We start from the raw sequence: 26,556 nt of genomic DNA, 5'->3' as shown, positions 1-26,556 counted from the left end.
TGTCCTAACCCACAGAATGTGTACAGCACCAAGAGTGAACCCTCCAGTCAACTGTGGACTTGGTTAATAATAATGTATCATTATGGATTCATCAGTTGTAACCAATATAGCACCAATGCAGGAATAGGGGAGACGGGATGGGGCTGGCGACGTCTATTTCAGCTCAAATTTCCTGTCCCCCGGAAAACTGCTCTGAAAAAAAAAAAAAAAGTCTACGAATTGTATTTAAAATGCATGCCAAGTTTAACACAAGAATTACCGGCTTATAACTTCATTAACTAGGTTTATAATTTATGTTTAAGGATTTCATGCGTACGGGCTTTTAAAAAGCTTAACTTAATCCGGTATTGATTAAACCACAGGGACCCAGCTGCCCTCGCCTCGTCCACCCCCTCTTTGGGCGTCTCCACCTCCTGATCGCTCCTGACACAGGCTCAGGTCCCAGCTGCCTCTAAAAGTACAAACGCGAGATGGGGGGGGGGGGGGCTCGGCTCCGATCTGCACCCCACCGGCTGCACTCACCCCCCCACCCGATCTCTCTTCCCACCCCTCCCCCGCAGTGAGTGGCTGTGAGGTCGCGGGTCCGCGCCCCGCCATCCCCCGCGCACCGCGCACCGCGCACCACCTGCCTCGCGGCCTCTGGTCGCCTCGTTTTAGGTCCCAGCCGGGACCCCCGCCCCCGCCCCCGATCCCACCTCCGAGGCCCCTGGCGCCGAGGCTCCGAGGCTTTGCACTGGCCGTTCCAGGCGCGCCGCAGCCCCCGCCAGGACGTGCTCCCTCCTGCGGTCCCCCAGCCCTCGCGGGCCCGCCGTCAGCTCCTGGCTGACCGCCACCCCCCACCTCTCCACCTGCCCAGGGGCGCCAACGCGGCGGGACTGGGGGACGGGCGGCCAGGCCGCGTGACAGCTGGGGGGGCGGCCCTGACCTTCCCGCAAATCGATGGGGCGCGGCCGGGGCTGCGCGGAGCCGGGGCTGCGCGGAGCCGGGGCGGCGCTGTCCCCCCAACCCCCTCCGGCCCGCCCCGCGGCAAGCGCCGCTATAAGGGCCGCGCGGGGCCCGGGGCCGAGGGAACAGCGCTCAGCACCCCCGGCGCCCACCATGGCGCCCCGGCCCCTGCTGCTGCTGCTGCTGCTGCCGCCGCTGCTCGGGAACGCCGCCGCGCGCCCCGCGCCCCCCAGGTGAGTCGCGTCGCCCCTCGGGCCCACCCGCCCTGGCCCCGCGCCCGCCCACCACCCCGGCCTGGCTCTCACCCTCCTGCGGCCTCGCACCCCCACCTCACCCCCCAGGGCCCCACGACACTCGGACGGGACGTTCACCAGCGAGCTCAGTCGCCTGCGGGAGAGCGCGCGGCTGCAGCGGCTGCTCCAGGGCCTGATCGGCAAGCGCAGGTGAAGGCGCTGCCCCCGGGACCAGGCGCACACCTGCCTCGCGGTGGGGGCCGACTGAGGGCGGGGGGGGGGGGCCGGCCCTGCATGGGGGTGCCCCTCAGCCTCCGTCTCTTCTCTCCAACTCCAGAACTAATTCTGATTTGGGGTGGGGGGCAGCGAGCAGGACGCAGAGAACAGCGCCTCGGGGGCCAAGTCCGCAGAGGGCCCCGTCTGCCTGCTGTGGTCCAACGTGCCGGCCCTGCAGGCCTGGTGAGCACGCCGGCCGGCCGGCCGTACCCCCACCGGCAGTTCCTGCCACACACAGCCCCCTAGCCCTCCTCCCTTGGGTGACCTGGGGCCAGGGGTCTGGGGAGTGAAAGGGAGTCAGTTGACCAGCTGGGCGGGGTCGCCAGCTTCAAGCCGCAGCCCCTCACCTGGCTGCCCCTGCAGGATGCCCCTGAAGGTTGCCCTGGACCAAGCCTGGTCTACCCTGCTGCCTTCTGGACCGAGGTCTCCGGTCATGGCCTCAGACCCCGCCATCCCTGCGAAGACCCAGATAAGGCCTTGAGGACAAAGGAATCACCCCGGCCGGGACCAGGGCAGCCTGCACAGGGAGGGGAGGTGCGAGGGGTGCAGTTGTCACCAATAAAGGAGGAATTGAGACCCTGGCCTGCTGAGCTCCCTGTGTGTGCCGTCTGGGTACCATCGAGGCATCCCTGCAGGGCGGAGCTGTCCGCGGGGAAGAGGCCCCACCCAGGGAGTCCCGCCCTGTGGCCACGCCCAGCTGCCCTTTAAACCGGGGAAGCTGCAGGAGACGCACTTTCCCATTTCCTTATCTCCGGCATCGGGTCATCTCCTGTCCCACCGACTGAGCTCCCCAGGGCCCCCCCCCTTGTCTCCCTTCAGCAAACATGTAGGGACTGGGGGTGGGGGGCTGAGTTTGAGGAGGAGCGAGGAGGCTCAGGACGGGCGTGGCTCCCAGTCCGGATCGGGCGGTCTTGGACGGTCTTGGACAAGTGGTTCCGCCAGTCTGAGGCTGTGGAGCAGGGGACAGTGATGACGACCCAAGGGGTGCTGGGGGCTGCAGGATGCCCTCCAAGCACAGAGTCACTGCCACAGCAGAGAGATGGCAGGAGCTTGGGGGGTGGTATTACAGAAACGGGGGCAGGAGTGGCAGAGGCCCGGAGGCAGGAAGGCCCCTCTCAGCCCCTCCATCTCTGCCTCTCACCCGCTCTAGCCTGGCCTCTCCTTGGACGCTGGGCTTAGGGTCCAAGAAAAGACAGGGGTAGGGCAGTTGCGGGTCTGGGCTGAGGATTACCCCCTCCAGAATGACCCCATTGTCAGACCCCAGAGCCAGTGGGGACCCGGGTCCCCTGAAGCAGTGGTCCCCAACCCCCCGGGCCGCGGACCGGTACTGGTCTGTGGGCCATTTGGTACCGGTCCACAGAGAAAGAATAAATAGCTTACATTATTTCCGTTTTATTTATATTTAAGTCTGAACGATGTTTTATTTTTAAAAAATGACCAGATTCCCTCTGTTACATCCGTCTAAGACTCACTCTTGACGCTTGTCTCGGTCACGTGATACATTTATCTGTCCCACCCTAAAGGCCGGTCCGGGAAAATATTTTCTGACATTAAACCGGCCCGTGGCCCAAAAAAGGTTGGGGACCACTGGCCTGAAGCACTGTCATCTTCCTTCATGTGGCTCCATCGGGAGGAGCTGGCTTGTTTTGGGGACTGGCCAGTGTGTCCCCAGGACACAAACAGCCCTTTTCCTTCCAGATTGAGATGGTTGGTGTGGGGAGAGGAGGTGGCCTGGCCGGGAGGGGGGTCATGCAGAGCTGGGGCTTCGACCCTCCAGGGGCTGGATGCCTCAGGAGTCTTGCTCCAAGAGGGCTCTGCCACAGGAGCCCCGCCGAGTGGCAGCCAGGTGGGCGTGGGCACAACAAACACAGAAGCCAGAGGCCAGCCCCTTCCCAGTCCTCTTCCCCCGCCCCTAACCCCTGTCCCCCTGCGACCCCACCCCCACCCCCAGGCCCATGGTGCCCTGAGCATTTTTTTTTTTTGTATTTTTCTGAAGCTGAAAACGGGGAGAGACAGTCAGACAGACTCCCGCATGCGCCCAACAGGGATCCACCCAGCACGCCCACGGGGGGGGGGGGGGGCACTCTGCCCACCAGGGGGCGTCGCTCTGCCGTGACCAGAGCCACTCTAGCGCCTGGGGCAGAGGCCAAGGAGCCATCCCCAGCGCCCGGGCCATCTTTGCTCCAATGGAGCCTTGGCTGCGGGAGGGGAAGAGAGAGACAGAGAGGAAAGAGGGGGGGGGTGGAGGAGCAAATGGGCGCTTCTCCTATGTGCCCTGGCCGGGAATTGAACCTGGGTCCCCTGCACACCAGGCCGACGCTCTACCGCTGAGCCAACCGGCCAGGGCCCCCTGAGCATTTTCTGAGCTTCTTTCCCACCCTATCTTGGTGACTGTGGGTGGAGCCCCTGCTGGCCCCTGCCTGTGACCTGGCTCCTGGCTCCTGCCCAGAAGCCACTAGGCCTGGTGCTCGCTCGGCCAGCGGGAGCCCCCTTGGCGGAGGCCAGTCAGTCGTAAAGAATCATAAAACGGGGCGTTGCCGGAAGGGACAAAGGTCGTCCGGGCAGAGACTGCACCAGCGGGCGGTCAGCAGGCAGCTCGGAGAGGGTCCCGGACGCCGGACGGGCTCTGACCCTCCCACCGCCCCGAGATGGGGGCTTGGGCCCTGCTGCCCTTGCTGCTGGCCGTGGCCCAGGCCCAAGGTACACGGGGCCGTGCAGGGGGGCCGGGCGGCAGCAGGGGGCTGGGAAGACACTGACTGCCTCTCCCACTTTCCAGTCTGTTCCGTGAACAAAACCATCTTTGAAGTCGAGGAGAACACGATGCCCAGTGAGCCCCTGGTGGACATCTTCGTCCCCACAGGCCAGGACGTGACCCTCGGGTCCTCGTCCACCCGCTTCGCGTTTCACATACAGGAAAACCAGCTCTTTCTCATTGTGGCTCCTGACTATGAGGTACGGAGGGCAAGCCCGGGCTTGAGAGGGGGGCTGGGGGGTGGCCTACCCCCACGGGACCCCCACGGGACCCACGCGGAGGGCTCTCTGGGACCCTGAGGGTGTCTGCGTCCCCAGGCAGATCTGAGGGGACTGGGACCCTTGGGGGGACAAGGCTGCCTGGGGCCCCGATGCCCTTTGGGGGTAGCACAGACGACAGGTCCCGAGCAGGCACCTGCCCCTCTCGGCCCCCCCCCCCCATGTCCGCCTCGCCTGGGAGATGGGGACGGTGCTGTGGCCAGAGGGGCAGGTGACTCTTGACGCTCTTCCCCCTGCAGGAGAACACGATGCTGCAGGCACACCTGGAGTGCAGAAGGGGTGACACCGTGGTGAGTCTGGCCCCATGCCTTCCTCCTGGAGGCCCTGCGTCCCATGTGACATCAGAGTGCTCCTGGGCTTGGCCCCCCCCACTCCGCCCCGAGGAGTGACCTCACCCAATGGCGTGTTTTCAAGTGTCACCCTGTGCGGGTGACACCCACACTTCCTCTAGGCAGGCCTCCGACTCACAAACCCTACCGCCCTGATGAAGCGTTGCACCCCCTATGATGAGACACCCCGTCTCTAGGGGTACCCCCCACCCCGCACCACGTTCTTTTATTAGTAAATCTATTGGCTCTGCCTGAAGCTAGACCCTCCCCAGCTCTGCCTTCACTTGGGCCTTGCCCACCAGTGTCTCCTTTCCGGAACCTTCTAACTGGCCCACTCGCTGCCCTCTGGGCTCTGTCCACCCCAGTCCACCCTCTGAATCCTTGTCCAGAACTTCCAGGGAGGGATTCTAACTCAGAGTCAAAGCCCAGTGTGTCACTGGGGTGAGTGTCTTACGCCCTCCCTCACCACCCCCACCTCCGCTCCGGCATCTGCTCAGAGGGTGCCCTGCCGGCCGGGCTGTTCCACATCACGCAGCTGCCCCTCTGGCCCCACACACCTTAGCCAGCTCCTGACCCTGCTTCTCCTTCAGCGGAGGGGACTGTCAAACACACGGGCACAGCGAGGACAGGGTAGCGAGCCCCACGCACCCCCAGCTCGGCTGCGAGCCACGGCCCCATCCTGTTTCCTCTGAGCCCTGCGGACCCCCCCCCTCCCCCCGCTCCACCCGTCCCTAAATATCTCAGGAGGTCTCTCAAAGATAAGGACACTACTTCCTTTTCATTTTATTTATTGACTTGAGAGAGATCAATATTTGGTTCCACTGCCCTGACCGGGAATCCAAGCCTCAGCCTTGGCGTGTCAGGGCGACTCTCCAAGTCAGGGGAGCTGCCTGGCCAGGGGACGAACATTTCTTCTTCCATGTGACATGCTACTGTTGTCACACCTGAAGAAAGCAGGAACTCGGCGTCACTGGACCTGGGGGGAAGCCCACTGCCCTGTGGTCACCGATGCCCACCCACGGATAGCTGGATGTGGAAGGGCTCTTCCAATCTCTGGGACCCTCTTTCTCTTCCCTTTTTCCTTTGAGGTTTTATTTTATTTTATTTTATTTTTTACAGAGACAGAGAGAGAGTCAGAGAGAGGGATAGACAGGGACAGACAGGAACGGAGAGAGATGAGAAGCATCAATCATTAGTTTTTTCATTGCGTGTTGCGACACCTTAGTTGTTCATTGATTGCTTTCTCATATGTGCCTTGACCGTGGGCCTTCAGCAGACTGAGCAACCCCTTGCTGGAGCCAGCGACCTTGGGCTCAAGCTGGTGAGCTTGGCTCAAACCAGATGAGCCCGCGCTCAAGCTGGTGTCCTCGGGGTCTCAAACCTGGGTCCTCTGCATCCCAGTCCGACGCTCCATCCACTGCGCCACCACCTGGTCAGGCGAGGTTTATGTTTAAAGAAAAGTGATTGTTCTGCTGCTCTCCTCATTCGGGGGGGGAGGTCGGCAGGTGATGCCCCCCAGCTCCTGCGTCATCTCTCTCCGGGGCATTCGTCTCATTCAGTGTTGAACGAATTCCTTTTGTTCCTCGTCTGTACCTTCTGCTGGAGCAGAGAGCTTAGTCTTGTGACTGTGCTCCAGCAGCGAGGACGGAGTGGGGCGGCCACCCGTGCAGAGGAGGCTGACCCCCACCCCGTCCCCACAGGTGACCCAGCTGAGGGTGTTTGTGACCGTGCTGGATGTCAACGACAACCCGCCTGTGTTCCCCTTTGCGGTCAAAGTTGAGAGGGTCCCCGAGGTGAGCGTGAGGGAAGCCAGGGGCCAGTACCGCAGGGGGGGTGCAGTGTGTGTGGGGGCATTAGGATCCTGGGGTGAGGAGCTGGGGCGCAGAGGGTGGCCGGGGGCCTTGACCATGGGGATGGGTCCACGGGGCATCAGGGGCGAGGGCCAGACCAACCACCCTCCATCCCACAGGACACTAAAGTGAACACCATTGTCATCTCCGAGACAGAGCTCAAGGCCCAGGACCGTGACAAAGATGACATCCTATTCTACACTCTCCAGGAAGTGACGCCGGTCGGCAATCCCATCCCATTCCAACTCTGACCCCTTTTTTGGGGGGGCACCCCTGCCTTCCTACATCCTACCAGGGTCTCAGCTCTGCCCCTGTCTCCCCAGGGTGCCAGGAACGTCTTCTCCTTGGCGGGTGCAAACCGGCCCGCCCTGCGGCTGGACCAGCCACTGGACTTCGACAGGTGTCGGGACATGACCTTCCAGCTGGTGGTGCGGGTGAGCAGGCCACGCTGCCCCCGAGTCTAGGGCCCTCGAGTCCCCACCACAGCTGCCCCAGCCCCAGCCCCCAGGCTGACTGACTACCGGGGCTCGGGGCTTGCAGGACACCCGGGACGAGAATGCAGTGCCCAGCCACACGGCCACGGCCACCCTGGTCCTGGAAGTGCAGCCCGCTGACCTGCGGCCACCCTGGTTCCTGCCTTGCGTCTACTCAGACCCTCGTGTCTGCATCCACGCCCAGTACCACGGGGCTGTCCCCACAGGCCACAAACTGGTACCAGGGACAGGGAAGGGCAGGGCCAAGTCCAGAGCCGGGGTCGGGGTCAAAGGAGGCTCAGGCACGCTGAGGGCGGGGCCTCGGTGCCAACTCAGCTGCGGTTTTGAAACAAATGTGAACATCATGAACTACTCTGAAATAAGAATGAGGAGATGGGCTGGGCTGTCCTGGGGCAGAGCCAGGGACCTAGTGAGGCGGCTCGGGGGTAGAGGGGACTGGTGGGCCCCCCTAAGCCGCCTGTCCCTGCTCCCGCCGTGAGCGGCGCACCCAAGCACCAGAGGGCAGGGGTCCACCCCTCTACCCACAAGCTGTCCTGTCTCCAGCGGTGACACGCATCCTCCAGACCAATCCAGTGTCTCTGGGCTACGTGACTCATGAGCAATGGGGTGTGAGGGGCCGTGCCGTGTGATGACAGGCCTGACCAGGGGACTTCAGGTCACCCTGAGCAGGGGCGTGGAAGGGGCTGAGTGGGAGCCCTCACACAGGCCCTCACATGCACCCCTCTCTTCTCCGGGTCCCCACAGCCAGGCCCCCTCATCCTGCAACCTGGGCCCATCTATGCCATAGACGGGGATCGGGGCATCAACCAGCGTATCATCTATAGCATCATGAGGGGTAAGTGAGGACCAGTCCCAGCTTCGGTCTCCACGCCACACCCAGACTCCAGGCCCCTCCCCAGCCTGGCCCGAGGAAGCCCCAGCGGACCTGCCACATGGCAGAGCCAGCTGAGACCCTGAACCTTATGCCTCTGGGGGGGAGGGGGGCCCAACTCTCCCACCATCCATCCTCCCAGGTGAGGAGGGCACTTTCGTCATCAATGCTGACTCGGGCAACCTCACCATGACCAGGAGCATCCCCAGTCCCAAGACCTTCCTCTTGCTGGTCAAGGTGGGTCCCCTGGCCAGATCCGAGGGCTCTTCTTGAGACCCAGGCTGCTGGGCTCACGCTTCGAGGACCCACTGGTCATTGCCGTCTCTCCCCTCCCGCACACAGGGCGAGCAGGAGGACGGTGGCCGCTACACAGTGACCCAAGTCACCGTGGCTGCCCGTGACGCCTCGGGGAGCCTGCCCCGCTTTCCCGAGAGCCTGTACCTGGGCACCGCAGCTCTGGGCTCTGGCGTGGGCGTGGCAGTCCAGGATGCAGCCGCCCCCTCCCAGCCCCTGAGGATCCGGGCCCAAGACCCCGAGTTCCCAGTAGGCAACGCCTGGTCCCTGGGTCTGCTTGGCCTCCCCTCTGTGGGTGGGTTGGGGGATTACGGGGGCAGCCTGGGCCCAGGGCTCACAGGGTCTGTGTCCAGGACCTCAACTCGGCCATCACCTACCGAATCACCAACAATTCCGACTTCCGGATGAACGGGGAAACGGTGGTGACTGCCACCCGGCTGGCGCAGGCCGGGGTCTTCTACGCAGAGGTGAGGAGCGGGGAGCATCTCTGAGGGGCAGGGTGAAGGGGGGGCTGAAGAGGGACAAGCCCCCTTCCTGCCCCAGGTGGAGGCCAACAACACGGTGACGTCAGGCACAGCCTCCACAGTCGTGCAGATTCAAGTCTCCGAGCAGGAGCCCACCCCCACAGGTGAGCCTGGCGGGGGGGGGGGGCCTGGGTGACCTTCGGGGAGGGCTTCTTGCCTCAGGCGTGCTGGGGACAGAGTCAAGCCCAAGCTGTATCCCTGGCCCCCAGGCCCCCCCACACCCCCAGAGGCTGGAAGAACAACCCGGCCCTCAAGCAGCTCCACTTCGGAAGCCCCCAGCCCCCCCAAGCCTTCTCAGGGACCCTTCACGACCAGCCCTGGGGGGAGTGCGGGCCCAAACCCCCCTTTAACCAACTCCACTTCGGAAGCCCCCAGCCCCCCCAAACCTTCTCAGGGACCCTTCACAACCAGCCCTGGGGGGAGTGCAGGCCCAAACCCCCCTTTAACCAACTCCACTTCGGAAGCCCCCAGGCCCCCCAAGCCTTCTCAGGGACCCTTCACGACCAGCCCTGGGGGGAGTGCGGGCCCATACCCCCCCTTACCCAGCTCCACTTCGGAAGCCCCCAGCCCCCCCAAGCCTTCTCAGGGACCCTCCACGACCAGTCCTGGGGGCAGCGCTGGCCCACACCCCCCCTCAGGCACAACTCTGAGGCCACCTGCCTCGTCCACACCCGGGGGGCCTTCCAGTACGAGAACCAGTACCTCCCCCCCATCAGCCTCACCCGGCGGGGGCTCAGCACAGACCCCAAAGCCAGGAACCTCTCAGACGACACCCCATGGGACCAGCAGAACACCCCTACTCTCAGGTAGCACCCCCACTGGCCCTGGAGTCCCCCTCATGCTCCCTGACTCTTGATACTGAGCAGTCCTGGGAACCACGTGTAGGGCAGTGTCCACCCAGACTGGGCCAGCATGTCCACGCTGACTGTAAAATCCAAAGAAGGGGCTCCCTGGTCTGGGCAGACAGAAACAGGCCCTGGGGGACCCCAAAGAAGTCAACTGGGGAGTGTGCGGAGGGTAGGCCAGAAGCCAGATCTGGGGCGCAGTGAAGCCTACCCTTCCCAGGCCCCCCCACTCCACTAGCCCTGGCACTGCCAGCACCCCCCTTCCTGTGGTGTTAAACCCCTGCTTCCCTCACGGCCCCCCTCCCTCAGCAGCCTGGCCTCCCCAGGGGTCCCTAGAAACACAGGGCTGAGGGGGCAGTGGTGCTCTGGAGGGGCTGGTCTGGCTCGTTCCCAGGGTGTCCTGAGCCTGGCACAGGTTGGCACGGGCAGTGCTGGGTGCCGGGCCGACAGTGGGCAGTGGTGCTCTGGGGGGGCTGGCCTGGCTCGTTCCCAGGGTGTCCTGAGCCTGGCACAGGTTGGCACGGGCAGTGCTGGGTGCCGGGCCGACAGTGGGCAGTGGTGGTGGTGTTGCCTGCAGGGGCCGAGGACCCGCGCTTCTCAGCAGCAGAGATGGGGGCCCTGGGCGGCGTGCTGGCCGCGCTGCTGCTCCTGGCTCTTATCGCCCTGGGGATCCTCGTCCACAAGCACTATGGTGCCCGGCTCAAGTGCTGCTCGGGCAAAGCTCCGGTGAGGTCCTGGGGGTGGGGACGGGAGGGGCGAGGGACGGACAGACAGACGGGACAGTGAGGGCGAAGACAGAGCGACGGGAAGGTGGAGGCGGTGTTGAGGGGGGGGGGGACCAGGAATCAGCTGGAAGCAGGAGAACAGAGGTGAGGAGAGGGGGATGTAGACACCCCAGAGTCCAAAAGGTGGGGAGGAGACACGGACAGAGAAGACGGGAGGGACTGGCGGGGACCCCTGTCTCTGGGGAGGGCTGCGCGGGCGGGTTCTGAGCCCAGGCCTGGGGCCCGATTGACGCCTTGGCTCCCCGCCCCCTCCCCAGGAGCCCCAGCCCAGCGGCTTCGACAACAAGGCCTTCCAAGCTGACCAGGAGGACAACTGGGCCCCGGCCCCCAGCCCCTCCCCCGGCCGCACCCCGGCCGCAGTCCTGCCCGAGCCCGCGTTGCGGGCCCTGGCGCAGCCGACGCCCCCGGCCCCTGAGTCCCCCGGCCGCGTCCCCGAGTCCCCAGCGGCGGTCCGGGACGAGGAAGGCCCCGCGGGCGTGAAGTCCATCCTGACCAAGGAGCGGCGGCCCGAGGGCGGCTACAAGGCCGTGTGGTTCGGGGAGAGCATCGGGGCGGAGGCCGACGTGGTCATCCTGAATGAGCCCACGGCGGGCGAGGACGAGGACGAGGACGCGGACGCGGACAGCGCCAACAACTCGGACAGCGAAGGCAGCGGCGTGGAGGGCGAGGACGCGGGGCCAGGCCGGGGTCCGCACGACGACGCGCTCGGCGCCGACTCCACCTACATCTAGCGCCCCCGCAGCGGGATCGGGACTTGGGCGGCCCCGCCGCGCGCGCCCTCTGCTGCGCCGCGCAGAATAAAGTGACACTTGCCAATGTCGCGCGCCGCGTCGTCTGTCGTCTGTGGCTGCGCTCGCTTCGGCGCGGGGGTGGCGGGAGCCGGGCAGGGCGGGAGGGGCGGCCTTTCCTATAAACCACCTGCCGCGGGGCCGCTGCTGCGGGACTTCCCAGGTTCCGGCCAGCTGGCGGCCGCGGTTCCGCTCCCGCGGTCACTGCGGCCCGAGGGGAAGATTCTACCCGCAGCGGAGATTCTCGGCCTGGGCGAGGCTCAGGAGCGCTCGAGGGCATTCGGAAAGCAAGGTCTCGGGACCTTCCGGCGGGGTGGGGGTGGGGCACAGCCTGTGTCCTTGTGGGGTCCAGGGGGGGACAGTAAACACTCAGGCGCCCGGGCAGTGGCCTGTAGTGCGGGGTGTGACAGGGGCCAGGAGTAGCGTCCAGGCCATGAGTCAGGGACGGCGGCTGGGCCTGGCCGCTCCTGCCGCCCGCGATCCACCGCCACCCACCGCACTGTCCCCAGCCGGGCTCTGAGCCCTCAGCCCACAGCCTGAACCGAGGGGCTCCGAGCACGGGGCGCTCGTACCTCCCGCCCACCCGGCTCCGTCCGCGGCAGCACGTGACTTCAGAGCTCAGCCGAGCTCGGCCCGCCCTCGGCCCCGCCCTCGGCCCCGCCCTCGGCCCGTCCCCCAGGCTCCCCAGCTTAAATACGCCGGTTCCAGGCTTCTCGGCGAGACTAAACTTCCCGACCCGGCGGCTCCGGTTCCAGGTAAGCGGGACCCCTACCCACGCGGAGCCAGAGGGGCAACTCCTGGCTCGAGGTGGCGGCGGGGGTCACTGAGCACGGGCCGGGGGGAGGGGCAGTCTGGACGGGGAGGTGCCAGCCCCACGGTGGTGGGAAATTAGGTTTCGTTTTCCCGCCGTACGCGGCTTTGCGGTTTCGCTTTCCCGATGCCCGTCCCTCCAGCGGCGGTTCCCTCCTGTCTCTGCAGGGTCCAGCCTGCGCATCCCCCCAGGCCCGGACGCTGGCTCAACACCTGTGACTCCACGTGTGCGCGCTGCCACACCTGTACTCACACTCATCGCCACCGTTGCCAAGAACCCCATACCTGGGCAACGTCGTGGCCAGAAGCCATCAACCCACATCTGTGACCCCCAAACCTGTAACAACTGGGCCACATTTGTGACACCTGGCCACATTCCTGTGGCGATACATGAGCAACCCTTTCCTCCCTGTGTTAATACCTGATTGCCACTCGTGACCACAGACCCTTGCAGTGGGAGCCATGGCTGTGGACCCGGAGAGGTGAAAATCTGCCTTGCCTCCCTGGCGTCCGGCCCTCCGCACAGTGTACCACGCCCTGACCTTCTGGCTGCTCTGCCCGCAGGGGGACCTCGCGTGTGCTGTTCGCAGACTGGCTTTTGGGCGAGGTCAGCAGCGGCCGCTACGAGGGGCTGCGGTGGCTGGACGCGGACCGCACGCGCTTCCGCGTGCCCTGGAAGCACTTCGCGCGAAAAGATCTGGGAGAGGCCGATTCTCACATCTTCAAGGTGGGATCCCTGCCCACTTTGGGTGGGAGGTCCGACCGGTAGGCCGACGCCCCAAGCCCACGCCCCACACCCTTATCTACCTCCGCAGGCCTGGGCCATAGCCCGCGGTAGGTGGCCGCCCAGCAGAGGCCTAGGCGATCGGCCGACCCCGGAGGGCCCACTCCGAGCCGGCTGGAAAACCAACTTCCGCTGCGCTTTGTACAGCACGCAGCGCTTCGTGATGCTGGAAGACAACTCGGGAGACCCCACCGACCCGCACAAGGTGTATAAGCTCATCTCCAACATAGGGTGCAGAGGTGAGCAATGGGGGAGGCTGCGGGCCAGGGTGGAGGCATGGTGCCGCTTGGGGCGCTGGGACTTCGTTCTGGCCAGGTGCAGCCACGCCCCCCTGGCCGGATTTGTGGTTTTAGAAAATGGTCTAGGTCAGGAGGATGGTGCCAAGTTGGAGGGGGATCAAGAGGAGGAAGCTGATGGCCGACTGGGACTGAGGGAGGGGGACATGAACCAGCTTAGTGTCTCAGGTCCCAATGCTGCCCCCACTCCAATTCTCCCTCAGAAGGTCCAGGCCTTAACCAGGGAGAGGACCAGGCCCTTGAAGATGCCCCACCCACAAGGGTAAGGCTGCTTTGCACTCCTTGCTCCTGGCTGGGGGCTACCACCTCACACTGGGCTGGGGGCTGCTTATACCTACACCGTCTTCCCCTGCAGGGTGGGCTCCTCGAGCCATGCCTGACAGGAGGTGCTGGTGGACCAGCCAGGCTGAGTCCTGTGCCCTGTGCCCCAAGCCCTCTTCCGGGACCAGCTGGCTACACGGAGGACATCCTGTTTCGGGCTCTGCAGGAGAGCTGCGTGGAGGACCACCTGCTAGAAGCGATGCAGGGGGTGGCTCCAGTCCCTCCAGAGGCTGCTGGTGAGGGGCTGTGTTACATGGGGTGCTGGCAGAACAGCAGAGCCTCTCGGCTGGGGGGTCGTCGTCCAGCAGGGATGGTGCCAGCCGTGGCTGAGCGGTACAGCTGTTCCACTCTTCTTTTCAGTTTCAGAGCTCCCTAACGGGGAACTGTGCCTTCCATGGGCTGCCGAGGTGGTCCCCAACCCTGGGTCACAGCCCCAGGTGACAGGTGAGAAAAGCCAGGGGCTGTGTGGAGGGAGGGGCCGGTGGGCCAGGTACCAGCTCAGTACCTTCCTCCCCAAATGCAGGTCCAGCCCCAGAGACCTGGCAGCCGCTACCACAGGAAGAGCCCTGCACCAAACCTGTCCTCGGGACCTCCACCCAAACGGTGGGGCACAACTGCCCACAGCTCGGTCTGCATGCAGAGCCCAGCCTGGGGGCCCTGGACGTGACCATCATGTACAAGGGCCGGACAGTGCTACAGGAGGTGGTTGGGCGCCCAAGCTGTGTCCTCCTGTATGGGCCTCCAGGCCTAGACATTCAGGCCACAGAGCCCCAGCTTGTGGCCTTCCCCAGCCCCGCCGAGCTCCCTGACCAGAAGCAGCTGCACTACACAGAGAAGCTGCTGCAGCACGTGGCCCCAGGCCTCCAGCTGGAGCTCCGGGGGTCTGGGCTGTGGGCCCGGCGCCTGGGCAAGTGTAAAGTCTTCTGGGAGGTGGGCAGCTGCCTGGGCTCCGGCAGCCCCGCCACCCCTGCCCGCCTGTTGGAAAGGAACTGTGACACCCCCATCTTTGACTTCGGCACCTTCTTCAGAGGTCAGTGGCGCACCTGCCCTGGGACTGAAGCCCCCTCCCTTCCCAGCCCCCCCCCCTCACCAGAGCCCCCTGGGACTGAAGCCCCCTCCCTTCCCAGCCCCCCCATCACCAGAGCCCCCTGGGACTGAAGCCCCCTCCCCAGCCAGCCCCCCCCTCACCAGAGCCCCCTCTCGCAGAGCTGGTGGAATTCCGAGCTCGGAGGCGCCAGGGCTCCCCGCACTACACCATCTACCTGGGCTTCGGGCAGGACCTGTCGGCCGGGAGGCCCAAGGAGAGGAGCCTGGTCCTGGTGAAGGTGAGGGGGGGGGGGCCCGTGGGGGAGGCGCTACCCCTGGCAGCCCCAGCCTGGCTGACCGTGCCCTCCCTGCAGCTGGAGCCGTGGCTGTGCCGGGCATACCTGGAGGGGGTGCAGCGAGAGGGGGCGTCCTCCCTGGACAGCGGCAGCCTCAGCCTCTGCCTCTCCAGCTCCAACAGCCTCTACGAGGACCTGGAGCACTTCCTGGAGCGCTTCTTCATGGAGGTGGAACAGCCAGCCTAGGCCGGGCAGTCCCCTCCCTGATCCAATAAAGAGGATGAAGAATGGATACTGGACTCCTGACTGGGGTGGGCTCAGGGCTGGGCCAGGGAAGGAGGCGATCCCCACACCCACCCACATACACCTGCTTTCTGCTGTCTTCACAATGAAGAAACTCACACCACACATTTCAGAGCCAACACACTCTACTCAGAACACAAAACTCCCTGGGGACAGCAGACCTCTGCTCCTGCCTAGTGTGTCGGGAAGCACGACACCGGCTTCCTCAGCGCCGCACCCAGGGCCGTTCCCGGCTTTGTGACCCACCCACACTGCGCTCTGCCCCACGGAGGCAGCCAAGTTTAGCAAACACTTGAGCCGTCTCTTATAGAGCCCTACCACCAAAGAAAGTGGGGTTTCTCAACAAGAGAGGCAGTCCCTCTTCCCTCCAAGGCTCTGTGTCAGCAAAGGGTTTACTTTTTAAGTACCCAGTCAACAGAAGTTTCTAAAGATAGTCCATTTTTGATAAATAAGAACACAATGAAACAATGTATCTATAATATACATATAAAAAAGTCCAGTTTAAACTGAGCAGGACAGGTGCACAGACCACGTGTGATCACAGGAACCCTGAAAACAGTGCTGGGAGTCCCCAGTCTTCTGCTTCTGCCACTCCTTACAGCTCTGCGGGGACAGGACAGCACCCTGGCATCGTGCAGTGTGGCCTCAGCCCTCGGCGCCCTGGGCAGCAGGCTCCTCGCTGGCCTCCGGCCTCCGGTGCCGACGCATGTGCCTGTACTTGTCCACGTACGCCTTCACCAGGTTGCCCACCTTCACAGGGTTGATCTCTCCGCTCTTGCTGTGGCAGATCTGTGGGGAGAGGAGGCACAGTTACCCAGAGGCCCTTTCACACCCAGACGTTTGGTGGTCAGTGATGGCCCTGTAGGTCCCACCAAGGAGGCAAGAGACACTTCAGTGTTGCTGTCCTGTGATTTCCTTAGCCTGTGTAACAAGTAACAAGGACGGTGTCCTAACACCCCGCCACTCACGAGGTGCCGTGCTGCCCTGGCCACATGAGCCAGGCCAGAGCGCCTTCCTCCGCTCAGACCCCTAGAAGCCAGACAAGGAGACATCCCCGCCCCCTCCCCCCTGCCCCCGGCAGCCCACCTTCTGCACGGCCTTTCGGAGAATGTCCTTGTATTCGTCCTTTGTCACCTCCCTCCTCTGGTAGAAGGGCTTGATGGCTAGTTTCACCTCCTCCACTGCTCGTTCCTGCATGTGCAACTTCTTCATGTACTGGGGGCAAGGACACGCATGTGAGCACCTGCACGGCCAGGGCGGAGGCCTCAGGGCCCTCTGGAGAGAGGCGCGGTGCTTCCCACCCTGCCAGAGCCACCCCACAGGGGGGAGGGGAGGGGCTCACCTCTTCGTTCTTAACCTTCTCTGTGGCTGGCCGGGGGTTGGCCGTCTTCTCCTCTGAGTTGTTGGTGGCAGCGGCATGGCCAGCCGGTTCTGAGGCTGTGGTCAGAATGGTGGGCACTGGGGCCGGGCTCGGTGCCACCCCACAGCCTGCCAGGGGAACGCTCCCCTGCAGAATGAACTGGACCGTGGGCTGGCTGACTGGTGCATAGGGCGGGACACTTGAGGGCAGAGCCAGGGCGGGAGGCAGGTTGGGGCTATACACCTAGACAAGAACACAGCTCACTGAGCGCAGCTCCAAAGCTGGCGGCACCCCCAAGCCCTCTCCCGAAGCGCCTTGGCCAAAAGGGGTGGTGTCGTGATGGCCCAAGTGCAAGGTCACCTCCCTCCAGCCCAGCCACCCACCTGAGCAGGGTCAGCACTGGGGAAGCCAGGCTCCGGAAGCATGTCACCAGGAGTGGGCTCGGGGAGGGGTGTCTGCTGGGAGTCCACCACAGGGGCCCCGTCTTCAGGTCCCCAGGCCTCCTCCTGGGGCTGCTGCGGCCTGTGAAGCGGCACCCCTGCAGGCCAACACAGGGGGGTTGGTGCTTTGCAGGAAGCATTCCAGCCACAGGGGCCTCAGGCTGGCTGCTGCCACCTCCCCGACCAGGGCCTGCTCTGCTAGTGTGACCACGGGGGCCTGAGCTGCCCAGGGAGAAGCCATGCCCGGCATGGCCTGTGACGGCCGCTCTGTGCATCCTATACGCTGCCCCAGCCTGCCCGCAGGGCCACAGGAGAGCAGCCTACTCACTCAGGCCTCTGTCCTCAGCCAGGGCGCTGCCGGCCGCCTCCTGCAGGTTCCAGGTGACTCTCTTCACTGGGGCTTTAGCCCGCAGTACAGGGGTCTGGCAGGGGCCCTCCTCCTTCCCCACCAGCACCCTGCCCTCGGTCTGGGCTCCCAGGGCACCAGGTACTGTGGCCTTGACCTGGTCCTGCTGGAACAAGACCTTCTCCTGGGGACCCCCTGTGCAGGGTGGGGGCTGCACAGCATCCTCGCTGTGGATCAGTGACACCTCCTTCCTGATGGCAGCCACGGCCGGGCTGGGGTCCTGGTGCTGGCTGACCGGGGGCACAGTGGGGGTGGGCGGGAAGTCCCACTCTGGGGAGGAGTCTGTGCTCTCGGGGGAGGGCGGGGAGCTCATGTCGTCAAGCTGCATGAAGATGCCTTCACTTGAAAAGTCTTCAAAGAGGTGTCCTGCCTCGACAGAGTCACCATAATCCAGGTCCTCAAGTGGACAATCAGCCGGACACTGGGCCAGCACCTCCGGGACAGGCGGGGCCTTTGGGGGGGGCTTGTCGGTCTCAGCGCCTTCTGGCTGGGCATCAGTTTCTGCAAAGGCCAGTGGCCTGGCTGGGGGCTCCGCGCCTGGCCTCAGCTCCTCCTGGGGAGGGGGTACGGGGGAAGCCTCCTTCACAGGCAACTTCCTCTCTGGGGAGTGGGATCGGGATCGGGAACGAGGCCGGGCCCGCTTCTCGTGGGAACGAGGTCGCCGGTGCTCCCGGGACCTGTGCTCTGAGCTAGGGGACCGGGACCTGTGCTTCCTCCTCTCACGGGAGCCCCACCTGGCTCGGGCTCGCTCGCGGCTCCTCTCCCTGGTGTGGCGGGGCCTCCGGGACCTCTCCAGGCTGTTGGGCGGAGAAGACCCCCTTCCCCGAGACCTGGACCCTGACCGCCTCTTCTTTCTCCTCCTGCTCTCGTGGTGCTCGTGGGAGGAGCTGCCAGGGCTGCCTGAGCGGGAGCGGGAGCGGGACCTCCACCGGCCGTGGCCCCAGGACTCCCTCTTCCTCTCCCTGCTCTTGTCCTTGGTCTTTTTCCGCTTGGCTCGCTCACGGCTGCTGGAGCTGTCGCTGGAAGACTTCCGACCTCTGGCCTTGGGCTGGTGCCTCTTGGCGTGGTCCTCGCTCACCGGGGGTGACACGGACCTGGAGCTCCTGTCCCCGGAGTGGGAACCGGAGCGGGCCCTCCGGTGCTCGCTGCTGGTGGCTGGCTTCCTCTTGTCTTTCTTCCTGCCGCGGGAGCTGGACGTCGAGCGGGAACGGGAGCGGGGCCGCAGCTCCACGACCCTGTGGGTGGTTGCTGGCAGGGCCTCTGGCTCCGCCACAGTCACACAGGTCACCGTCCGCTCCTCAGAGCCGAAGAAGGTGCTGCGGGGCGGCTGGTCCTCGTCGTCCCAGGGCTCCGGCAGAGACGGCCTCTGCGTTCGGGAGGCTGCGCCTGGGCCTCCGGGGGGCTCCCCCCCGTCCAGCCCGTCGGCAGGCCCCGCGTCCCGGAGCCTGTGCACGCTGGAGGACGGCCCCCGAGAGGGCTCAGGCTCCGTCCCAAAGACGGCCTCCACCGTGTAGGAGGTGACGCAGCGCACGGTCTGCAGGGGCGGGGCCTTGGGGCTGTCGACGCAGATGGTGCGTGTGATCTCTGAAGGCCGGAGCCCGGGGCCGAGGCGCTCGGGGCTGCTGCCCGCGGAGCTGGAGTCCGAGCCCGTGGGGTTGAAGGGGTCGTAGATCTCACTCTTGAGCTGCTTTGTCTTCCTGAGAGAGAAGAGGGGCGAGGGGTTCTCCTTCCTCGGCGCCTTGTCGTCGACGGGCCGGAACGTGTGGCAGAAGCCGGGGCTGCAGAGTCTGCTGGAATGCGCAGTGTTCCCGGGAATGTTGATGCGGAAGCTCTCGAAGGTTGAGCCGCCACTCTTCCCCCTCGAGGGTCCCAGCGGGGCTGGGGACTGGGTGCCACCCCCCGAGTGCACACTGGGCTCCTGCGGGCCCCTGCCACGGGGCTCGCCTTCTGCCCGGGCGCCAAGGCCAGGCTGCCCGGGGCCCTCCCTGCCCGTCAGCCGGCTGATGCAAGAGCTGGGGATCTCGACACGCTGCCTGCCGGTGGGGGCGGGAGCCGTGTCCGCTGGCCTGCTGCTGTCTCTTCTCATCTTTGGTATCCTGGGGAGCTCAGAGATGTCCCTTCTCCTGGGAGCTGGCTTTGGGGCCTGTCCTGGCACTGCCCTCTTGGCCGGCGAGGCAGAGGCACCACTTGAGATCTTGGATGTGAATCTAAGAGGCACAGTGTGCTTACTGTTGCCATTCGTTTGGGGGTTGTCACGTCGTTTTAAGCCGGGACTGCTCACGTTGAACAAGTTCTGACCTTGGCCTGACTGAGGGGTCACTGGGAAGTCTAGTCGCACCTCAGCCCCCGACATGAGCCCAGGGCCGGAAGACGGGGTGGGCCTGCCTTGGCAGTGCAACCCCAGGCTTCCCAGGTGCCCTGAGGATGGTGCTGTGGGCTGCAGGCCGACCCCCGAGGTACAGCGGTCTCCGCCTCGGGACGGACCACCTGAGTTCCGCTGAAAAGAAACAGGTGCTAAAAGACAAAACATCAAACAGCAATCAGGTCCCAGCATGTCTTTAAAAAGCTCAATGATGCCTGACCAGGTGGTGGCACAGTGGATAGAGCGTCGGACTGGGATGTGGAGGATCCCGGTTCGAGACCCTAAGGTCGCCAGTTTGAGCACGGCTCATCTGGCTTGAGCAAAAAAAAAAGCTCGCCAGCTTGGACCCAAGGTCATTGGCTCGAGCAAGGGGTACTTGGTCTGCTGAAGGCCCGCAGTCAAGGCCCATATGAAAAAGCAATCAATGGACACCTAAAGTGTCTCAACGAAAAACTAATGATTGATGCTTCTCATCTCTCCATTCCTGTCCGTCTGTTCCTATCTATCCCTCTCTCTGACTCTCTCTCTGTCGCTGTAAAAATAAATAAATAAATAAAGACTGCTAGGATTATGTCAAAAAAATAAATAAAAAATAAAAAGCTCAATGATGCCTGACCAGGCAGTGGCGCAGTGGACAGAACATCAGCCTAGGATGCTAAGGACCCAGGTTCAAGAGCCTGAGGTCGCCAGCTAGAGTGTGGGATCACAGACATGACCCCATGATCGTTGGCTCGAAGCCCAAGGCTGCCAGCTTGAGCAAGGGTCACTAGCTCAGCTGGAGCTCCCCAGACAAGGCACACAGGAGAAGCAATCAGTGTACAAGTAAAGTGCCACGACCACGAGTTGATGCTTCTCATCAAAACACACCCCCCCCAAAAAAAAACCACACACAAACCCTCAATGACTTAACTTGACCATCAAGACTGACAGACAGTGCAGTGTGCCTCGGAAGTGCCTGCTCTCTGGGCACAGGCCCCAGGGGGCCGCGGGGGCTGCCCTTTCCCTGCTGTGGAGCTGTGTGTGATCAGGACACGCCCAAGTGTGCAGTGTGCCCTGGAAGTGCCCGCTCTCTGGGCACAGGCCCCCGGGGGGCCGCGGGGGCTGCCCTTTCCCTGCTGTGGAGCTGTGTGTGATCAGGACACGCCCAAGTGTGCAGTGTGCCCTGGAAGTGCCTGCTCTCTGGGCACAGGCCCCCGGGGGGCCGCGGGGGCTGCCCTTTCCCTGCTGTGGAGCTGTGTGTGATCAGGACACGCCCAAGTGTGCAGTGTGCCCTGGAAGTGCCTGCTCTCTGGGCACAGGCCCCCGGGGGGCCGCGGGGGCTGCCCTTTCCCTGCTGTGGAGCTATGTGTGATCAGGACACGCCCAAGCCAGTTACCGACCTTCCACAAGGTGGGCTGGGAGGGCTGCCTTCACATCCCATCTACACACTAGCTGTCTGTCCTCACAACCAGACCACTCCACCTCCAAAAACCTGCCGGAGGCCCTGGCTGGTTGGCTCAATGGTAAAGCATTGCTGGGTGGATCCTGGCCGGGGTGCCTGTGGGGGAGTGTCTGCCTCCCCTCCTCTCACTGAATAACACCCCCCCCCAAACCTGCAGGAACCCAGACTAGATGGAGGCTCCCATGGGGCTGGCTCCATGGCTGTGAGAGCACGGGCCGGCACACTGGCTGTGGAGGCCCGTGGGCTCTGTCACCCCGACGTACCTGCTCGCAGACCCTGTTCAGAACAGGATGTAAACAAACAAAATCGAGGGAAGAAGCTGCCCCTTCCTCTACATTTTCTGAGTGCAAATGCCCTCAGCACCTCCACACGCACACGTCTCTGGAAAAGGCGTGGAAGACGCCTCACCTGCCCGCTTGGCGCTGAGCGAGCCGTCCCGGTGGATGGTGACGTCAGCGCTGTCCAACATCAGGAGGCTCTGGCCGAACAGGATGCTGCCCAGCAGGTCAGGGACGGGGGCCTCGTCCACGTCAGGCTCCGGCGCCGTGGTGGGGATGCTCCTCCTGCAGGCACAGACCAGGCCCTGCCACCCCTGCCCTGCCCTGCCCTCGGCCACACCTGGGTGCTGTGGCTGAGAAGGGGCCGTCCACCAGCCCCCACAGGAAAGAGTGAGACCCGCCCAGCAGCTCCAGCTAAAGGAAAGCAGGAGTCGGGTGGAAGCAGCCCACAGCGCCAACAGGAAAGGCATCTCCAAAAAGGCATCGGCTTTTTTGGTTCAGTTCCTTTTTCTTCAGAGACCCAGCCAGAACCAGAGCAGCAGCCTGGCCCCCGCCTGGCACCTCCCCGTGGCACCGCCTGCCTCGTCGTCCCTGTGCTCTCACATCCCCACCAAGGAGTCAAGGGCGGTGCCACAGAGGTCTCAGAACCTGGGTGGTTGAGTGCCAGGCCAGCATGAAGTGCCACCCCAGGACCTCTACTCTTCGCTGTCCTGTCCCCCCTCAAGACACACCTGGAGAGCCCCACGGAGACAGGCCTGGCCACAGGCTGGTGGGACCGCAGGGCCGAGCAGGACAGAACCCTCCTCTTGGCACTCAGAGGGGAAGCAGGGCTGGCAGACGGCTCTTCACTGCTGGAGGGAGGACACAGGCCAAAGGGAACAGGTGACCCATGCCTGAGGCCCGGGGACATACCCCGGACCCTGCTCAACAGTGCCCAGCAGGATGGGCTAAGTGCTGCCCCCACGGCAGCACTCCTGACTCAATACTGCACACAGGGCTGTACGGCAGGTTCATGGGGATGGGGTGGGGGCAGACGTGAGAGTTAGACTTGCTCTAGGTCGGGGACAATCATGAACAAAGTTGTTTCTAAACCCCCACCCAACTAAAATTGACTACAGGCAGGAATCATCTCCCTCATTTTACAAATGGCAACCCTGAGGCTAAGCCTCACCCACCACAGGGTGACGTGCCCACTGCCCACACTAAGGAAGGAGGGAGGGGAGAGCCTGCTCCATGATCCTGCGGGCGGTGTCTGTACAGCACTGTCCCCCTGGAAGTCACCTGTCGAAAGGGTCCAGCTCATAGGGGTCTCCAAACAGCGAGAGCGAGGCGGCCCCGATGTCTGCGCGCATCAGCCCCAGGGCGGGGTCCACAGGCTTGTACACGGAGGGGAAGCAGGCTCCGCGGGTCGGCCTCCGGAGGCCCAGTGTCCGCGCGATGCGGCAACGAGCTGTGACTTCATTCTGAGCCGCAGCAACGAAGGAAGAGGGCGGAGTGGCGACCCTGACCCTGCTCTGGTGGGGACGCGGCCCAGCAGCAGCGGAGGCCCCGCCGGAACCGGGTCAGCTTCACTCCCCAGAGCTGACCGCACACTGGCTAGCCACGCCCAGCACAGCACTCGGCAGGGTCAGCAGGGGAAGAAACCACTCACTGATGGCTAACCGGCAGCTGAACGTGCAGACCACGTGAGGAGCAGGCACCGAGGGCACAGGGCTCCCAGGAGGCCGTGGCCAGACCCGGGTGGGAAGCACTCTGTGCTGCTGACGCACTCCGGAGCCCTCCACTCAGACTGCACAGCTCTTACTGAAGCTGCGCTACGTGAGTTACAGGAGCGAGGCAACGGCAGTGACCAAGCACAGAAGCAGCAATGTGCAGACGCGCAGCAAATGCCTTCCTCGTCTGCTCCGGGGGCTCCAGGAAAGGGCCACACCAGCCAGGGGTTCAGGCGCACAGGGAGGGCCTTGGCAGTCCAGGGCTGGTGACCTGGGGACTTCAGCCAGGACCAGGCAGCTCTGCCCTGGAGGACTCCTCTACAGGTGCCGCCCTCTCAACCCAGCCCGGCAGCCCGAGTACCCAGGTCAGTCAGGGAGACTCCTGACGAGCCGTGGTACCGCCCTGCTCCCTGACAGGCCTCAGGATGGGCACACAGCCCCCCAGGACGCCTGGCCCCAAAGGGCCCTGGAGAACAGCTTAGCTCAGCTCAGTCTCCAGTCCATGCTACAGAAACGTCCATCTTATCAGAGAGTCTCCAGCACACACAGAAGAGGCTGTTCCCAGGACCCACCACCCTCTAGGGAGCCCGGAACCAGCGCTACCTTTATCTTCTTCCCTTTTCTCTTCTTCGTGCGGCCCTGCCGTCTCCTGGACCTGGTCCCAGAGCTCCTGCTCCTCACGCCCGGCCTGGCCTGGGTCTTCTTCTTTCCCTGCCCTCTCTTCCGTCGCCCTGCAGAGAACACGCGGAGGGTCTGTGCATCACCGGGGCCACTGGCATCTGCACACCGCCAGGAATGGCATGGGGACAACCACATGTACCTGAGGACTTCAATGGAAAAACCACCACAGTTTAAAACCCTGCTGCCCGCCTGACCAGGTGGTGGCACAGTGGATAGAGCATCGGACTGCGATGCCGAGGACCCAGGTTTGAGACCCAAGGTTGCCAGCTTGAGTGCAGGCTCATCTGGTTTGAGCAAAAGCTCACCAGCTTGGACCCAAGGTCGCCAGCTTGAGCGCAGGCTCATCTGGTTTGAGCAAAAGCTCACCAGCTTGGACCCAAGGTCGCTGGCTTGAACAAGGGGTCACTCGGTCTGCTGAAGGCCCGTGGTCAAGGCACATATGAGGAAGCAATCAATGAACAACTAAGGTGTTGCAACGCGCAATGAAAAACTAATAACTGATGCTTCTCATCTCTTTGTCCCTGTCTGTCTGTCTGTCTCTCTGCCCCACTGTGGAGGGAGGGGCGGCCACACACAGCAAGGATGGTGTGACTCGAGTTCGCTTTGCTCTGCAGACCCAACTCTGAGAACCAGTACAGACTTGACAGAGTTACGAAACAAATTAGAACAAAACCAACCCTAACCATCAGAGTATGATGATAAGTGACCCTGGCTTGGCACCCACTTGGTGGTCTAACCAGAGAACTCTCCTGAGAGACTTGGGAAAACACGACTGTGCGTGCATTTCTAGTGCAGACACACCTGGTGCTCAGTCCTGACCTACCGTCCCCCCCAGGCAGCCACGGGTGAGCTCAGTGGGACCAGCCAGCAGCCTGGGTACCCAAACTCCAGATGTCAGGCACCCGAGGCAAGGGACCTGAGCACGGAGCCAGGACTGCAGTGAAGACAGCGGATGGGCTCCCTGCTCCATGCTGGTGAACAAGCAAGACATCGGAATGTGAGCTCCAATGTGCTGAACCCCAAGGTGCTGACCACTGAGGGCGCTGCCGAGCAACGCAGTGCCCAGGTCTGTGAGCTGAGGACAGACCAGGGCAAGCAAAGCCCCGTGGACCCTAGTCCCTAAAGCCTTACAATGGCTGGTACAGGTCAGCCTCCCCTCGGGGTCCCAGAGCAACCCACCTCCCTGGGCAACGTGCAAACACAAACCAACCAAACCAGGCTTCCTCCTAACCCTGCAGGAGCCTCCAGGCTCCAACCACAGGCCACGGCAGGAATGGCCGAGGGTGTGTGGGGGGGAACGGGCCGAGGGTGTGGGGGGGGAACGGGCCGAGGGTGTGGAGGGGGGAACGGGCCGAGGGTGTGTGGGGGGAACGGGCCGAGGGTGTGTGGGGGGAACGGGCCGAGGGTGTGTGGGGGGGGAACGGGCCGAGGGTGTGGAGGGGGGAACGGGCCGAGGGTGTGTGGGGGGAACGGGCCGAGGGTGTGGAGGGGGAACGGGCCGAGGGTGTGGAGGGGGGAACGGGCCGAGGGTGTGGATGGAGGAACGGGCCGAGGGTGTGGGGGGGGGAACGGGCCGAGGGTGTGGAGGGGGAACGGGCCGAGGGTGTGTGGGGGGGAACGGGCCGAGGGTGTGGATGGAGGAACGGGCCGAGGGTGTGTGGGGGGGAACGGGCCGAGGGTGTGGATGGAGGAACGGGCCGAGGGTGTGTGTGGGGGGAACGGGCCGAGGGTGTGGAGGGGGAACGGGCCGAGGGTGTGGAGGGGGAACGGGCCGAGGGTGTGGATGGAGGAACGGGCCGAGGGTGTGTGGGGGGGAACGGGCCGAGGGTGTGGAGGGGGAACGGGCCGAGGGTGTGGATGGAGGAACGGGCCGAGGGTGTGTGGGGGGGAACGGGCCGAGGGTGTGGAGGGGGAACGGGCCGAGGGTGTGTGGGGGGGAACGGGCCGAGGGTGTGGATGGAGGAACGGGCCGAGGGTGTGTGTGGGGGGAACGGGCCGAGGGTGTGGAGGGGGAACGGGCCGAGGGTGTGGAGGGGGGAACGGGCCGAGGGTGTGGATGGAGGAACGGGCCGAGGGTGTGTGGGGGGGAACGGGCCGAGGGTGTGGAGGGGGAACGGGCCGAGGGTGTGTGGGGGGGAACGGGCCGAGGGTGTGGATGGAGGAACGGGCCGAGGGTGTGTGGGGGGGAACGGGCCGAGGGTGTGGATGGAGGAACGGGCCGAGGGTGTGTGTGGGGGGAACGGGCCGAGGGTGTGGATGGAGGAACGGGCCGAGGGTGTGTGTGGGGGGAACGGGCCGAGGGTGTGGATGGAGGAACGGGCCGAGGGTGTGGAGGGGGGAACGGGCCGAGGGTGTGGATGGAGGAACGGGCCGAGGGTGTGTGGGGGGAACGGGCCGAGGGTGTGGGGGGGGAACGGGCCGAGGGTGTGTGGGGGGAACGGGCCGAGGGTGTGGAGGGGGGAACGGGCCGAGGGTGTGGAGGGGGAACGGGCCAAGGGACCCTCAGGACAGAAGACCTCTACAACCCAGAGGACAGAGACACTTACCAGGCACAGCCAGCAGACAACACAGGTCTTACCTGGCTCTGGATTCAAGTCAACTATTTTTTAAAATTCTAGAACATTTACGACACAATCAGAATGTTCAGCACTGACCGAACATTCTTTCTCGTGGTGGTAAGCAATCACTGCTCATTTCCTCAGGCAGAATAATGGAGTTACAGGTCAGTGTTTGTTTTGCTGACAGACAGAAAGAGGGAGAGAGCTGAGAAGCATCA

General features: G+C 64.1%; 4 protein-coding genes across 11 annotated transcripts in view; 3 read left to right on the top strand and 1 right to left on the bottom strand.

The window, feature by feature from the left end:
* The first annotated feature begins 1,054 nt into the window (after positions 1-1,054).
* SCT (secretin) lies at positions 1,055-2,029 on the top strand. Its single transcript, XM_066360335.1, has 4 exons — positions 1,055-1,178; positions 1,287-1,388; positions 1,545-1,637; positions 1,818-2,029. The coding sequence occupies exons 1-4, from the start codon at positions 1,099-1,101 to the stop codon at positions 1,933-1,935; spliced, it is 393 nt and encodes a 130-aa protein (XP_066216432.1). The 5' UTR covers positions 1,055-1,098; the 3' UTR covers positions 1,936-2,029.
* A 1,959-nt stretch (positions 2,030-3,988) lies between these two features.
* Positions 3,989-11,292, top strand: CDHR5 (cadherin related family member 5). The gene is given in 15 exon segments (XM_066368606.1): positions 3,989-4,154; positions 4,231-4,406; positions 4,724-4,774; positions 6,514-6,606; positions 6,783-6,884; positions 6,987-7,097; positions 7,204-7,374; positions 7,902-8,006; positions 8,176-8,265; positions 8,371-8,571; positions 8,676-8,789; positions 8,866-8,950; positions 9,485-9,652; positions 10,269-10,417; positions 10,734-11,292. Coding segments are annotated over 15 exon segments (2,142 nt in total). The 5' UTR covers positions 3,989-4,102; the 3' UTR covers positions 11,208-11,292.
* Positions 11,293-11,908: 616 nt separating this feature from the next.
* IRF7 (interferon regulatory factor 7) lies at positions 11,909-15,089 on the top strand. Its single transcript, XM_066369494.1, has 10 exons — positions 11,909-12,019; positions 12,243-12,556; positions 12,639-12,801; positions 12,890-13,097; positions 13,358-13,416; positions 13,510-13,711; positions 13,836-13,919; positions 13,999-14,505; positions 14,682-14,800; positions 14,876-15,089. The coding sequence occupies exons 2-10, from the start codon at positions 12,537-12,539 to the stop codon at positions 15,041-15,043; spliced, it is 1,530 nt and encodes a 509-aa protein (XP_066225591.1). The 5' UTR covers positions 11,909-12,019; positions 12,243-12,536; the 3' UTR covers positions 15,044-15,089.
* Positions 15,090-15,474: 385 nt separating this feature from the next.
* The window catches only part of PHRF1 (PHD and ring finger domains 1), a 33,623-nt gene continuing 22,541 nt past the window's right edge, over positions 15,475-26,556 (bottom strand). For 4 of the 8 annotated variants that reach the window (XM_066368733.1, XM_066368823.1, XM_066369184.1 and 1 more), the window contains exons 10-18: positions 23,703-23,830; positions 22,669-22,850; positions 22,119-22,238; positions 21,518-21,672; positions 17,229-19,820; positions 16,844-16,998; positions 16,443-16,703; positions 16,187-16,315; positions 15,475-15,889 (exon numbers count right to left, since the gene is read on the bottom strand). In XM_066368733.1, the coding sequence (XP_066224830.1) occupies positions 15,746-15,889; positions 16,187-16,315; positions 16,443-16,703; positions 16,844-16,998; positions 17,229-19,820; positions 21,518-21,672; positions 22,119-22,238; positions 22,669-22,850; positions 23,703-23,830 (3,866 nt within the window). In that variant the 3' untranslated portion in view covers positions 15,475-15,745. The remainder of the gene's footprint in view (positions 15,890-16,186; positions 16,316-16,442; positions 16,704-16,843; positions 16,999-17,228; positions 19,821-21,517; positions 21,673-22,118; positions 22,239-22,668; positions 22,851-23,702; positions 23,831-26,556) is intronic. The other 4 variants (XM_066368914.1, XM_066369095.1, XM_066369360.1 and 1 more) reach the window with 2 other exon arrangements.

The sequence above is a fragment of the Saccopteryx leptura genome, chromosome 1 (assembly GCF_036850995.1).
Source record: "Saccopteryx leptura isolate mSacLep1 chromosome 1, mSacLep1_pri_phased_curated, whole genome shotgun sequence".
Classification (NCBI taxonomy): domain Eukaryota; kingdom Metazoa; phylum Chordata; class Mammalia; order Chiroptera; family Emballonuridae; genus Saccopteryx; species Saccopteryx leptura.
This window is presented reverse-complemented; position numbering and strand designations above follow the sequence as displayed.